Source organism: Pleurodeles waltl, chromosome 7 (genome assembly GCF_031143425.1).
Source record: "Pleurodeles waltl isolate 20211129_DDA chromosome 7, aPleWal1.hap1.20221129, whole genome shotgun sequence".
Classification (NCBI taxonomy): domain Eukaryota; kingdom Metazoa; phylum Chordata; class Amphibia; order Caudata; family Salamandridae; genus Pleurodeles; species Pleurodeles waltl.
Window position 1 is genome coordinate 902,961,200 of NC_090446.1, and position 14,956 is coordinate 902,976,155.

At 45.8% G+C, this 14,956-nt stretch overlaps 1 protein-coding gene across 2 annotated transcripts in view; it reads right to left on the bottom strand.

Annotated features, from left to right (window-relative positions):
- The window catches only part of FLT4 (fms related receptor tyrosine kinase 4), a 299,445-nt gene that overhangs the window by 77,122 nt on the left and 207,367 nt on the right, over nt 1-14,956 (bottom strand). For both annotated transcript variants that reach the window (XM_069199519.1, XM_069199518.1), the window contains exons 12-19: nt 10,308-10,416; nt 5,187-5,546; nt 4,438-4,584; nt 3,804-3,935; nt 3,589-3,695; nt 3,229-3,364; nt 490-594; nt 263-376 (exon numbers count right to left, since the gene is read on the bottom strand). In XM_069199519.1, coding sequence (XP_069055620.1) covers nt 263-376; nt 490-594; nt 3,229-3,364; nt 3,589-3,695; nt 3,804-3,935; nt 4,438-4,584; nt 5,187-5,546; nt 10,308-10,416 — 1,210 coding nt within the window. The remainder of the gene's footprint in view (nt 1-262; nt 377-489; nt 595-3,228; nt 3,365-3,588; nt 3,696-3,803; nt 3,936-4,437; nt 4,585-5,186; nt 5,547-10,307; nt 10,417-14,956) is intronic.

The window sequence follows — 14,956 nt, forward strand, 5'->3', positions numbered from 1 at the left end:
ATCCGTCAAGCCCATGATCTCTATGACAGCTTCAAAGGGTAAGGGTTCTTTTGTACACACACATAATAGACGGCATGACAAACTTTCAGTACAATACAGAGCTAGCACATTTTTTATGTTAGAAAAATTGGGAAAAGTTGCTGTATAACTCAATATTTGTCTTATGCCAACAAACACCCCAAACTCTTAAAAATTAGAAAAGGTGTTTTGTGAGTAAAAATTGTTACATCCGCTTTTATAAATTGTCCTAGCTCCACCATACCGTTGGATTTGGTGCAGGCCCCCAGCAGGTTCACCACATTGAGGTGGTTCCCAATGTGAATGAGAATCTTTAGTTCTGACATCAGAGCTTTGTGTTCACTGGCAGTAGCGCCCTCTAGAACAAACAGGAAACAGTTGTGGGTCATTTACCCCGTGCCTCATGTACTCATTTTCCCAATCAATTTCAAGCCATATTTAAGCACATAACCTACATGTACATGTGCTTACCTTTCAGCATCTTCACTGCCACAGTCTCACAACTACTGCTTTTATGGATCCCAAATGCTGCGGCTTCCATGACCTTCCCAAAAGCCCCGTGGCCCAGGACTTTACCTGTGTGATAGGGATCAATAATAAGAACAGGACTGAGACAAATGCACACTTTTAACTTCTGGAAGGCCAGGCACGCTTAGAAACTGCCTGGCGTGATTCTAAGACGGCGACTGAATGGAGACAGTCACAAAATATATCTTTAGGACTTTTCCGTACACCCTCTTCAACGCAGTTACTTTCTGAGGGCGGTCTCCCTTTCCGCCTTAACAAAAAATAAATACTGACGAGGGCAATGAAAAATGCTTTTCAGTTGTCAGATAATTAGTTATAATATAGAAATATTGTACTTAAAAGTCCCCTCTTTCAAGCGCCTGAATGGCATGTTTATAGAAATTTCCATATAACGTTTACACAGTTTAAAACGGCAGTATTTGTTAAAATGTTTAAGACATTCTTATTTGTGAGCTTATTCATTTTTGTCAAAGAAGTTTCCACCAATTACAGCTTGAATTAGAAAAATGTCTACATGGAGTAAGAAGCAAAACTCTTCAACTTCACTGTCGTACCAAGTTTTCAATTTTGCAGGATTTTCTTGCCTAAAGAAGTAATACCTCAGTAGTGAGACCATTTTACCCATTCAAAACTTTTTAACTCATTCCTTTCAGATTTTTAATTCAATAATTAAGGCCCAGATTTACGAGAAAGTGGCGCAGCACGACAAGTGGCGCAGCACGACAAGTCACTTTGCTGCGCTGCACTACGTCACCTGAAAAGGGCAGGAATGCACCCTATTCATGAAACATGGTGTATTCCTGCCCTATCCCCCTGGCTGGCACACAATGGGCTGCCTAGCGCCAACGCAGGCACCCTTTTGTCATGGTACAAGGGTGCTTTTGTTGCAGGCAGGATTGTTTTTGTGCAGAAAGGGATAACTTCCTGTACAAAAACAGTCCTGGGAGGCGTTTTCCTCTTTCTAAGAGAGAAAAACTAGGAGAAATGAAGATATTTCTCCCTGTTGCACCTCCACTGGGGAGTCTCTTGGCTTTGACACATCCCTGCGTTTACAAGTCCTTGTAAATCTGGCGCTGTGTCAAAATCCATTGGTGTTTCATGGGAACCCCCACCGCAATGCCAATTTAACGCCTCCCTAACACAGAATAAGACAACACAGTGATTTGCGCTGCATTGCTTTACTCCATATTTATCAGGCCATTCAAAGCCACGCAAAGTGGCTTTGCATGTCCTCATAGATACGGTTGAAAGGTTGCTCTGTGGCTGCATCACCACAATGGAAACACAAGCCTCTCATGAATATGCCCCTAAGTATATGGGATTCTGCTGTTCCACTGGTGAATCTCCTGAGTTTTAATCTCCACAGGAGGAACAGGGGCCAAAGCTCTATTTTTTCTCCCGCACCTTTATCCACCATTAAATGACAACAAAGTTCAGTTTTTGTTATTGGGAACATAGCAAGGCATGTATCTACTTTGACTTCCTTCCCTACTAGAGTTCGTATTGTTCAGGGTAAAAATGAAGCACTGTGTGTAATCCCTTTGCTACTTTGGGTGTTTTGTTCCAGGCCCTATCAGAGGGGGTAAGGTGACTGGGATACTTCCAGCTTTTTGGGAATCCAAGCTATTGTCTAAATCTGAGGCTTCCTTTGAGCTAAGTCTCGAAGAGCACGCTTGCCTATCCTCTGATGTCCATGCATTCTGCTGGCATCATTCTGACTCAAAAGGAAAGTGGAAAAGGCCATGCTGTTCAGACCCTACAAAAAGAGGTACAATGACAGCCTATGACTCGAACACGCTGACTTCATAGCTGGGCCACCATTTTTTGTAAGGCATCCAGCAGCAATTGGCGGCCATGATCAGGGTGCCATACTTGGACATGCAGGCTGATAAGCATCCTCTTGTGAGAGTGTGGGCGGTCCTGTTTGGGTCAATATTCTGCAAAAGCAGCAGATGGTAGAATGAGATGGCTTACTCTATTCTCTTGGGTGAGATCACAAGGACTTGTTCCTTTCAGACAAGCAGAGAAGAGGGTAAAGGCCAGGTTTCTTAGTAAGCTAATGTATAGCTTATACATATTCAGGACCTCATTGGGGACCTCCTTTAACAAAAGGTGGCAATTGCAGCACGCTATGAGAAAATGAAAAGGTTGGTTTATATACATATTTCCATTGAAAGCACAATTATTCATTCAGGCCAGGATATTTTTGCCCAGAAGACTCTCATCCGAATGTGCCCCGAGTTCTGTGCAGCCCACCTACTCATAGAACCTGGCCACCTGGACTTCTGTGGCTCAGCTAGAGGAATTCATGTCCAACCAGTGTCTGAGAACTACCTCTCGCTGTTACCCCTTCATGCAAGATGCTGTGTGCATAGATAACTCTGAGGATCATAAGAGGACTTAAGGTGGCATATCAGCACTACTAAGCACCTAAACAAACACACAATGTGAGGAGCTAGTGGCACACAGAGCTCTGGGCATAGAGGCATATACAGTTAGAAGAAAAAGGGTGAAGGCACAAACATGGTGACACTTTTTGGCACGTGGATTAAGAGTGGTACATGGATAGAAATTGTGAGGGACTTACACAACACAGTGCACACAAAGGCAGACACTGTGACAAGGCTGGGGGTACATGGACAATATAATGAATATAGGTTTGGGCGCACACTGATGGCATACCAAGCTTGAGTCTTTCCCGGGGAAACTCCCACTTGCTAGAGTCGTAGGGCAGATACTCGCATTGCTCCTCCAGGGGCACTTCTCCAGGGTCCATAATGATTGACAGGTAACCCGTCTTGATGTCAGCATGGCTGGGCTGCAAGAAACATGAAGGTGATTGGCAAATTAATACCGTGGACAGTGTCTAGTTAGCCATCTCTTTCTCACAAAATCTGCTCAGCACCCCGAGGAGCTTACCCCTGTGTGCCTGCCCAGCTTCCATGGCTACACATGAAGGACACATTATGGCAGCCTGGCATATAACGTACTCTACCTTATCCCTATACCCAGCCCTGGAGGTCTTTTCCAAGAGTAACTTGCCCTTTTGATGTTGCAGAAGATGAGGATGAGAAGAATCCAGAAGAAGACTGCAATAACACCTGTGCCGATGAGGATGACGATCTCAACGTTTGTTCTATCATCAGAACCTGTGAGTGATGAAGCAGACACTCAGCCCACCAGTGAATATGAGATCCCTATACTAAAGGAGGCGTAAATGTGGAAAACTTTTGGTGTGACTTGAACTTGAACCTTACCTTCCACAGACACGCTAGCGGACGAGTTGACACAACCTTGCTCGTTGCAGGCTCTGCACACATATATCCCAGCATCTTCCTCCCGGACCCGCAGGATGCTGAGCGTGTGGTTGAGTTCTCCCAAGACAATCCCTGAAATAGGTGGAGGGGTTAATTCTGTGGGTCTATTCTGTCCAAGTAGGCATAGATTGTGTACATATTTGAGAAAAAAGAACCCTATTACTGAGTCAAAGTAGTCTTCTTCACTGCGAGTGGCAGATTCTGTTTATTGTTACTGTGGATAATCTATCTGTAGGACAGTTGTGTTTAGCACAGTTCCATTCGCCCTTCTCACGTCTTATCTGTCAGAGAGCGACACAGCAAGCCAGAGCCTCCCAAAGAACAACCAATCCCCTTACTATTAACCAAGCACTCTGACACCAGACAGCTTCCATCCCAACAATGGCCATCACACTCAGCTGGCCCACCCAGCGGCCCGTCAAAGGTGGTAAGCAATAGCTTCAAAGCCACTTTAGCCTTTTGTTCTTTTGCTTCCAGATCGAATCTGATCACGTGCCTGCTCAAATCTGTGGCTCCAGTCGCTATGATTACTGTCGCACCGTGTCCCATCATGTACCAGGAGCTCCTGACATACCTGAGACCTCTTGTAGGATTTTATTGTCCTTGTACCACAGGATGCGTGGACTGGGCTTGCCGTCAGCATCGCACCGCATCACCATTGAATCGCTGACGTTCACCAGCTTATTGCTCAGGTTCTGCAGCAGATGTGGAGCCTCTTGGGCTAAGAGAAAATAACATGGGAGCAAGCAGGCCCATAAGAAGGCATAAGATTAATTACAGATTTCTTACATGCCCCATTACTCATTTCATATATAGTTGATGGGCCTAAGTATAACCTAAAAGATGTTAGGTTGAGGATACCAATCTGTAGTACATGCAGGTATTTTTCAAAGAACCATGTTGAAAGCAGAGACTGTGTTTTCCAATCAAAATCACATGTAGCAGCCCACAGAAATGTAAGGTCTTGAAATATGATTGAGGTTAGGTTAAGGTTTGGATTTTGTATATCAGGATTAGGTTTATGGTTACATTTACGAGTAGAGGGCAGGATGTGGGGTTAGGGTTTAGGATTAGGGATAGTTATTTATTTTGGAACACTTTTAAAGCTATGGACGGAGTCTGCCCGGCGTTCTGGCATGCGAGGAAATAAAAGCCTCTGAAAGGCCATAAGGCTGTGGAAGAGTAACCCAGCCCTCGTTGCATTGCAGAGGTACTAACCTGCAGAAATTGCCATGTAGATCATTCTATCCCTGGGGATCTGTACACAGAGTAAAAGAGCAACCCTTCCTTACCTCCCACACATCCTTTCCCCGTGCTCCTTACCAGCCACAGCGATGTACTTCATATGGCAATGCTTTTCCCGTGTCTTCCTGTTCTGCATCTCACACACATACTCTCCCTCCTCCTCTATCGTGATGGCAGGGATATTCATGACAAGTGCAGCATTGTTGGACTCGCTGTCAAAATGCAGCTCACCCTGTAATCGGGTGGCATGCAAGTGCACGTTTTTGCAGTCCAGGACCAGTGGGTTGCCCTCAGCATCATGCAAGGTCTGCAGGTCCAGGCGGTACCACTGCAGGTTCTCATAGGTGTAGTTGTCGGCCTTGCAACTAAGGCTGACATTCTGGCCCTCAACGGGCTCCTCGGAGGGATGCAGCTCGACGCGGAACCCATCTGGAATGGCTGCAGGAGGGAAGGAAAAGAAAATCAGAGTGCTTTACTTGAAGACCTACCTACTCCAACCTGAAAGCAAAGCTTGCCTGTAGTTTGATTAATTCTGTGAGGGTTTAGAGCTCTATAAATGCCCATAAAATAACCAAATGCAATCTGACAACATAAAATACATATCTTAATGTAACAACATGGTGATGGACAGTGCTCTCCTTCAGACTTTTGTTTTTGGTATAATGCTGCTTTAACTGCAGTGTGGATGCCCTATGGAAAAATACCTTCATTGGACAAACAAAATGAGTGAAAATATGATACAGTACCTTAGGTTACTGGTATTTCTCGAATCACAAGGCAAAACAATGGAACTTTTGCTTTTCTAAGCGATAGACTCTCCCACCATATATCCCCACCTGATCACACACCTTAGCTTTTTTCCCTCTACTTCTTGTGATCAGATGTAGCTTCACAGGTTTACTAGCTTGTTTGGCCCTGTTCAGCTTCCTACTGCCTCTACCTCTCCTGATGATCAGATTCAATCATTCCATTTGCATCCCTACTCCAAAGTTGACCTGCAAGTTGTATATGTTTTTTTTTGTTGCAAACTTTATTTATTAAAGGTTTGCAACATTCTGCATATACATACATTTGTATTCAGCAATACTTATTAAGTTCAAGTACATCAGACGTGATGAGTGTTCGCTTCTGGTGTTTAAGTGTCAATAATCATTATACATCATTACAGACTAGTTGAAAATGGTTCATGGAGCGGTGAGAATAGTGTGAGTATAGGATCGGACATGTTCCCCACTCTGCTTTCTTGTGGCAGCGCTATGTAATAGTTAGGCCAGTGAGCCCTCCAACATTAGAGATTGGACTCACACACCCCCTAAACCCTCACACCATCAGCTTCACCAATACACCCTCAGACAAAGATCAAGTCAAGGGGACAGGCGGACAAAGATTCTTACACGGCCAAATTCTTGCATGGGAACTTGTTAGTCATGAGGTTCTTATTAGGATTGTTTGATGATATCTCATCTAAAGTGGAGACAGGAGTGGTGGAACAGTGTCCCAGGGCCACAGACGCTGTGTGATGTCCATATGATTTTTACTTTCCTATCCTGTTGAGGCTTCTATCCCTGAGGTTTGTAGAGAGGGTTGTCAACTACCACTACAAGGCGCTCCCCTTCAGGTTAAACTTGGCTTCTAGAGTTTGCACCAAGGTAATGGCTTTGGTAGATGCAGTCCATATCTCCACATGTTTACCCCGACTCGGATGAGCATCAACCTTCATCGAGGCAGCACTGGACTCCCTACACCGAGCCAGAACCTACTGTTCGAGCTCCCCCTCCTCTTCCTGCCCACGTCACCGAGGGGACAGTTCACAGGACCAGTGCTGGGCACACAGAAGGCGACTGCCCACCGAGCTTAAGGGAGGGTCTGGTTCTTCAGCAAACCTGATGCAATTGATGTTCACCCTCGCTCCCCCTTCCCCTCCCGGGAAAGGCAAGGACTTTCTCCCTTTCGAGGAAAATGTGAACCGTTTCTCTGCATCAGATCACCCGAGAGCCGTGAGCTCTCGAAAAGTGTTAGTCACTGCCCTGTGCTTTGTGCGACCGGAGGTGCTGATCAACAATCAGCGCTTTACAGAACTCACACATTTCAAATGGGTGTTAGCTTGTGGCTGCTCTGTGCTCTCTTAGGGGGACCTGTGAGTTTGAAACATAAGCTAACCACTGAGTCCAGAACAATGATCACAATGTGCAAAAGCAGTGTCTTTTGTTCTACCAAAACAACTGCGATGCATCTTAACACAAACTGATGGAAACTCCGAAGTGAAAATAAATGAATTGTATAGAAAAGAAATAAATAACGATGGGTGCGCTTGGTGGATTCATGAACAGACGCCCCTGTGCAGCACGCACGTCACAGGTTTGATTCCAGGGGCAATAGCGTAATGCCAACACTGCTTGCTGTGACTGTGGATACTTTACGAGGACCCCTCCCCATTCTCCTTCAAGGCCCAGGTCTTCAACCATCCCAGGAGAGTTGCCTCAGCATCGGGTCCGGATGGATCCACCTCTGCTGAGGGCCTCATGAAGAGTTTTTCGGTGTCTCTGTGTCTGAAATTGTTGTGTCTTCAGACTCCAGGCCTGACAATTCTGGACCTGGTGACACAGGACCTAGACTTGCAGGTCGAGCTATAGGAGTGCCGGCAGCTGCTGTGTCAGGCCCTCGCCCCCCACATACTGCAGCATGAAGGAGCATAAAACCCCCCCCTCGGGTGCCCACTTAGCATTTATTAAGTTTATTATTCAGGGATCGGCTGCTCGCAGTGTTATTTTTTAAAACGTTTGAGCTTTTTGGTGTCATTTATGCATAGATATTTCAAATAATTGTGCAAATATAAACCAGTTATGGCCTTGTAACCACATATATACAGTGATTATTTAATATACAAAAGATGAAATTTGTTAAAGTTCAGGGGGATGATTTAGCAGGATCTTCTTTCAAGTCCTTGCTGGGCGGGCCGGCAGAGGGACCACAAGGTGCGCAAGTTCGCCCTGTCCCATGACAAATATTTGGTTACAACAGGTAAATAAGAGTGTTGTATCTCCAGGTTATCGTCTGCTCTGTGTATTTCAGTGATCAGACAAGTGACAAACATGGGTGACTGCCTTCAGGCCATACTTTAGACCATTGGTACTCACAAACATTGTTTCAGGGGCCACAAAGTTTAGTATGTGATGCGACGAGGGCCGCATTGATGCCAGCAAAGTGGCAGTCTTGGGAGGGGTGGAGGGGAGGCAGTAAGGTGGGTCTTGTTCATGTGTAATAGTAACCCAGGCCACCCTATGAGTGCAAATAACAACTGACCTGCCTCTCAGTTCACTATTGGCAATGTTGTCAGTGTGTGAAGAAGACTTCAATCAACCTTTAAAGAAATACTTGCCTGTTTATTTTATTTTTTTATGTAAGTGCCGAATCGAGTGAACAGCTGTCGGGTACTGCTGTTGATCAGGGGGCCTCATATAAAGGTCAAGAGGGCCGCATGCGGCCCTCGGGCCGTACTTTGAGTATCACTGCTTTAGACCTTAGTGACAGTGTTGCAGGCCTGCCACACGAGCTTTGGCAGATGGAGTGGGTGAGATGTACAAAGCACTGCAACAGTTACAAGCAGTGTGCAGCATCTTACAAAAGTCCTGACATAACTAAACAGATGATCAGTAGCTGGTTACTTTTGGGAGTTTTTTCCTGCTCTCGCACCTGGTTGTCAGCAGCCTTTTCGACGGAGGGGCTAAATCTGTAGGGCAAACACACATCAATCCCAACAGACAAACATTGCTGAAACCATCTGACTCGTGCTCAGGCAACACTTCATTCATACTCTAGTCCTCTGCGGTGCAATGATCTTCAGATGTCTGGCAAAGTGCCCTGTTGCAGTAGGAGTGCTCTCTTTCCTCTAGCAAAAAGACATTCTTAAAGGATGTTTATTGCAATATGGAACCCTCTTGTGGCAATTTCTTTTATTGCTATGAGGCAGCTACTTACATTGGCTTTAATGAAATACCAGCCATGGCGCTATTTGCATATGTAGTATCCCGGCAGGTGCTGGCTGAAATTGATTTTCTTTGAAAGTTGGCAGAATAGTGTGAGTTGTTGATATGGCACGCACTGTCCAAACTTGCCAGTCGACGTACAGACAGAGAACACAGAGTGACTCTGTGTTTAGCATGCATCATCACATCATTTATACATGGACGGATGCTGACTGCAATTGTCAGCGGCGGCTGCCATAACTTTCCAGAGTGCTAACGAGCTGGTATGCCCAACACCACCGCAAACACACAGGGGGTCATTCTAACCCTGGCGGTCCAAGACCGCCAGGGCTAAAATGACGGGGGCACCGCCAACAGGCTGGCGGTGCCCCGCTGGGCATTCTGACCGCGGCGGTTCAGCCGCGGTCAGAAGTGGAAAACCGGCGGTCTCCCCCCGGTTTTCCGCTGCCCAAATGAATCCTCCATGGCGGCGCAGCAAGCTGCGCCGCCATGGAGGATTCTGACACCCCATACCGCCATCCTGTTCCTGGCGGTTCTCCCGCCAGGAACAGGATGGCGGTATGGGGTGTCGCGGGGCCAATGGCATGGGCACTGCAGGGGCCCCCGTAAGAGGGCCCCAAAAAGAATTTCAGTGTCTGCTTCGCCCGTCGCACCTTCCCACTCCGCCGGCTCAATTCTGAGGCGACGTCCTCGTGGGAAGGTAGTTTTACACTGGGCTGGCGGGCGGCCTTTTGGCGGTCGCCCGCCAGCCCAGTGTAAAACACAGAATAGCCGCAGCGGTCTTCCGACCGCGGTGCGGTATTCTGGAGGGGGGAAGTCTGGCGGGCGGCCTCAGCCGCCCGCCAGACTTAGAATCACCCCCACAGTCCTTCTGGTGACCCATCATACAAGCTCTGCTAAGACTACAAGCTTCGTCTACATGTGGATGGTTGTGGGTTGCAGTTTGATCTCTCTGCAGCAGATTAGTGGTAACTGTGGTAGGTGTCTCCCTCAGCCTGATTGTAAAGGTATGGACTACACGTGTAACCGAGCTATGAACAGTTTACAGGGCTTTAGGGAATCTAGGAGGGACAGGAACTTGAAGAAATCAGGTGAGACAACAGTTGGACCTGCATTCAGGCTCTAGCTGACTACAGTAAAGTTTCTCAGGAGACAGTGACAAGTAATTATAGCACAAACAGCCCATCCCAAAGAACCCTTTATGCATCCTTACTAGTCACGTAGAAGTAGATGAGACGTTCATCGTGACCGACTTTGTTGAAAGCTGAACACTTGTACATGACTGAGACATTGGCTTCTTGAATCACCAGCCGGCTGACAGTCTGCAGAGGAGAGAGAGAAAACGAGACTAAGAGAAAAATGAGGGACGCAAAGCCAATAGGACAGACCTTGCCAAGTCTGAATTTTTTAATTTATTTATTTTCCAAACATATGCAAGAGGCAATAAAATGTAAAGGTAATTCAAAGTAGAACATCTGTCAAATAAAGGTGGCAAGCATATGCTTGGTAAAAAAATTAAATAAAAAGTAACCTATGGCAAATACAATTTAAAAAAAAGGCGTGAAATAATACCAAAACTAAAAGCAGAAAATGACATCCTGAATCTGACATGGACTACATAGGTGGATATTAACACGTGCACAGGCGAAATGCCGTCAATCACAATGAAAATAGAGCCAGTGGCTGGAGTGGGTTGACCCACTGCCCCATGCAATATGCTGTGGTAGGTAGAGGTAGACCCAGTGTTAATGAGCCCCCCCAATGGATATATACAAATGCATGCATTTTATTATGTTATACTTGGAAACTATGAGAAAAAATATGACTGCCCTAGGTCGAAACTATAAAGAGATAGAGAAAGAGAGTGATAGGGAAATGTGACACCAAGTACCCAGAGGGCATAGCAGGAGGGCAGTGGAGAGAATGGTAAGAGTCATTAGTTACAGACAAAGAGCCCATTGCTCAAAACCTTTTGCGTGTCCAAGTTAGACCTTCATGTCACCTCTTTTCTTGTTCTTGAGAGTTGTTTTTGCATTTATAAAATGATTTAATCACACAGAGATGTTTGTGTAAGTATATCTGCGAGGAGGGACAGTGGGGAGCTAGTATTCATTAAAGGACAGGAATTAGTGGCGGCTAGAGTCCGAACAAAGTGGCGAGTGGGCACAAAACAAAAAAGACTCACAAAAACAAAAAAAACTTGCCAGCCGCATCACTGCTATATCGCCACTCTTGGTGGGTCCCTAACAGAAAGCCCAGACTCACAGCCTGTCCTGTGGCCAATTCTAACGCTGCTCTGATGCTTCTGGTAGCATGAGAGCAGCATTAGGATTGGCATGAGAGCTCTCGATTTGCGCATCCAGGTAGATTGGGAGCATGTGCTGCTCTCTCCAATCCGACAACACAGAGAGAGCACAGTACGTATGTGTGTTTGGCTGTCCTGAGATGGCTGGCCAAACACACATGCGCACTGAGGGGAGTGCACCTACAACTCCCCATGGTGCCTGTCATCCCCATGGCCCCACCCCTGAAAAATAAAACGATAATAAACATGGTTTATTATCATTTTATTTTTCAAGTTTACAGCTACTGCTGCTGGCGGGTGGCGTGGGGGGTGGGTTGAGGTTCAGGCTCCTCCGCCATAGCGGAGGAGCCACCGCTGGCGGGAATGCATTGAAAGTTTAACTCCCAAAAACGTACATACTTGCACCTGATTACAAATTCCTAAATCCCCTAAAAATGTCAGAGATTTACTACTGTCAACAGCAGGATAGATCTTATTTTTTTGATGGGTACACTCATAAAAAATGGTAGGGAAGCAGCAGAAAGGGATTCCACATTGGAAAATGGAAAAAAACACAAAGTTGTAGTGGACTAAGTAGCCTTCGACACAGAATAGCCTTTCAAGTATAGTTTATTTTCATAGAGACAAAATCCCATGCCGCTGTCATGCCAGGCACAGCTATCCACTGCCTCCATGCTTCAAATATAGAACCCCGGTATGTTGTCATAGAATTCTTGGGTGTAATTATCCCCTGCAGCATTGCTGAAGCTGGTTAACCACATTATAACACAAGTCTTTTTGCTTTTGCTATTTATTCACCCGAAAAAACAAAAGCACGTGTAGATAAAAAAGTTGGAAATCTGCACCTGTGCAAGAGCAAAAACTGGGGACTGCCATTTTCAGATTTTTTTTTTCAGAGCAGGCCCAATATATATTTATTTCTGATTTATGGCACAATCTTACCACCCAGGGATATCTGCCAGCAGCAGCCACTGCAAATCCTTTTACAACGAAAGAATATTAAACTAAGTTTATTATCCTTTTGTTGTTAAAGGGGCGGGGCATTGGGGATGACTGGGATGAGGGAAGTGCACTGTGCAGTTCCCTCAGTGCGCATGTGTGTTGGGCCGGCTGTCTCCGATCGGCCAAACACACATGCGCAATGTGCTTTCTCTGTGTGTCTGGGATTGAGAGAGTGAGCAGTGTCAGGATTGGCTGCAGGCTGGAAGCCTCTGCCTGCAGTGACGAGGGAAAGAGGAGTGGTGCGGCTGCAGAGTAGGTACGTTTTGGTTCCCTCTCTGCCCCGACGCCTGCCCCACACCCTGCTACTTCAGAGCACAGCGGGCCGCGAATAATTGTACAGCTTCAGCAGATACAGGATCAGTGGGTAACAGGGTATATGTTTATACAGCCTACAAGGAAGCATGAGTTTCCTCGCGATAAGAGAACTTTTTAGCCATGCGAGTACTGTAAGAAATACCAAAAAGGGACCTGCAGAGCGAGTCAAAGCTGAAAGTTTACTGAAATCTATATACTCTGCATCCGTCACACTACATCATCCACCACACTGCTAATTACAGCTGCTTCTCTGAACACAATCCACACCTCAGTGGCCATCACACAAATAGAAACAACTCCCACATAGGATCAAAAGAAACACAACATCCTCCAACCACACACTATAGACCAGTGGTCTTCAAACTTGTTAAATTAATTCCGTGCTCCTCAGTTGGATAAAAAATCATTGGGCCCCCTCGGAATTTTTCACAATTATTCTATTAAGTTGGCAGCGTTTAAATATGTCTGGGCTTATTGAAACATTGCAGTTAAGTTCTATTACTGTTTTTAAAAATGCAATCAAATACAGGCCTTACTAACATATTAAAGTACCCACTGCGTGATTATTAGAAATGAGGGTGGGGTTTTTAAAAGATATTGGAGTCCCTTCCCTTTTCACACATACACCCAGCTAAGATACAAATGCCAAAAGATTTTAGTGGTGGCCCATTACAGAGTGGTTTACTGCCACTCATTATTCACCCCACCTCCCCTACTTAAAACAAAGCACTGTTATCTGCATAATGCTTCTTTTGGCCAGAGACTGGAGCCCTTGTCCTCCCCCCCTCCCCTGAATCCCTTGAGGTTTCCCTAGGGGGGCCAGCTCCCGAGTTTGAAGACCCCTGCCCTTGATGGTGTAGCATCCTACTCATGTAGGCAAGTGCCTCAGTGTCCCTGAATGCTGGAGTACAATACAGCAGAATCCGAAGAGTACAATACAATACAATAGAGTGTGTGCAAGTCACAGTGATGCCTTCTCTTCGCAACTGGGATGAAATTCCACACTTTTTTTTTCTGAGAATGGATTTTGGAGGTGTGCGCATGAAAAAAGGAAGTGACTGGGGGCTCGAATGAAAACAGGAAGTGACTCCAGGAAACTGTTAGCCATTTGTTTGTTTTTGGCCTTCGTCTCGAGTTCGCTTTTTTCTTTTCATGTGCTCCCTGATTGCGGGAAGTTAGTGCCTGAGAGCTACATTGAAACCTAACAGAGGCTGAAAGGGGGAAACAGTAATGCAATCATAATGTGAGTCATTGTAACAGGCTATTCCTTGTGTTATGATGCGCAGAAACAGGGCTGACTTTTGGCATGGGCAAGCTGGGCCCAGGCCGGGAGCCTACAGTTGGAGGAGCGCACAGGCAGCGGACCTCATGAGCTGCCTTAAATAAATCTTTTATCCCAAACTGCCAGTTCAGATCATTGCCTTAAAGTTGTGTATAAAATCATATTTCCTTTATTTATTTTACTTCTCCCCCACTCCCTTCCCACTAAGCCCCCTCCCATGGACTCTCACCTCCAGTTTAGCAAATGAATAGGTAATTGTGGTGTGGGGACAAGGGGCAAATATGAGTTCACAGGATAGCCACTGTTTGAGGTATTTAACCAGGACAAAACCTGACAGCACAAAAGGGACCCCCACCAGGGATAGGAGGAGTGGAGGAGGGCCATTAGGACGGGCACCAAATTTAGTTTAGCCCGTGGCACCATCTAAGAAAAGGCCGCACTTGTGCAGAAAGGTAAACCTTAGGGAATTCAGAAGGGCTGTGAACCTGAAGTAATGTTAAATCAGAGGTGGATGTGCCTGCGGTTATTTAGGGAGGTTAACTGACAGGCTGGTGCCTGTTGAAGATGGGTACTGCTGGTGCAGAGTCAATAACATGACCTGCCAAAAAATCTACTGCACACAATGTGCCCCATTCACTAACGTTTTGCACAAAAGTAATTTACATGGACTGAATGCTGGGATTCTATGTCAAGACCGGAGGCTTCTGATTATGCTTCTCTTTCTTTACTGACAAAATATAGCAGCCAATGAAAAATTAAAACTACAATACCCATGAGGTCACATCCTCGACATCACCCCCAATCAGGGTCTACCCCTCCCTATATATGACATATCCACCAAAGTCCGTCCTCTTTCTTTGCTGCTGCAGCATAGAGTTAAGTCATTTCTGTTTATCTGTATAATTGTCTCAAGCGTGGCCAGTGTCTAGAAGCGCCTTATTCCTTTATTTACTTACAT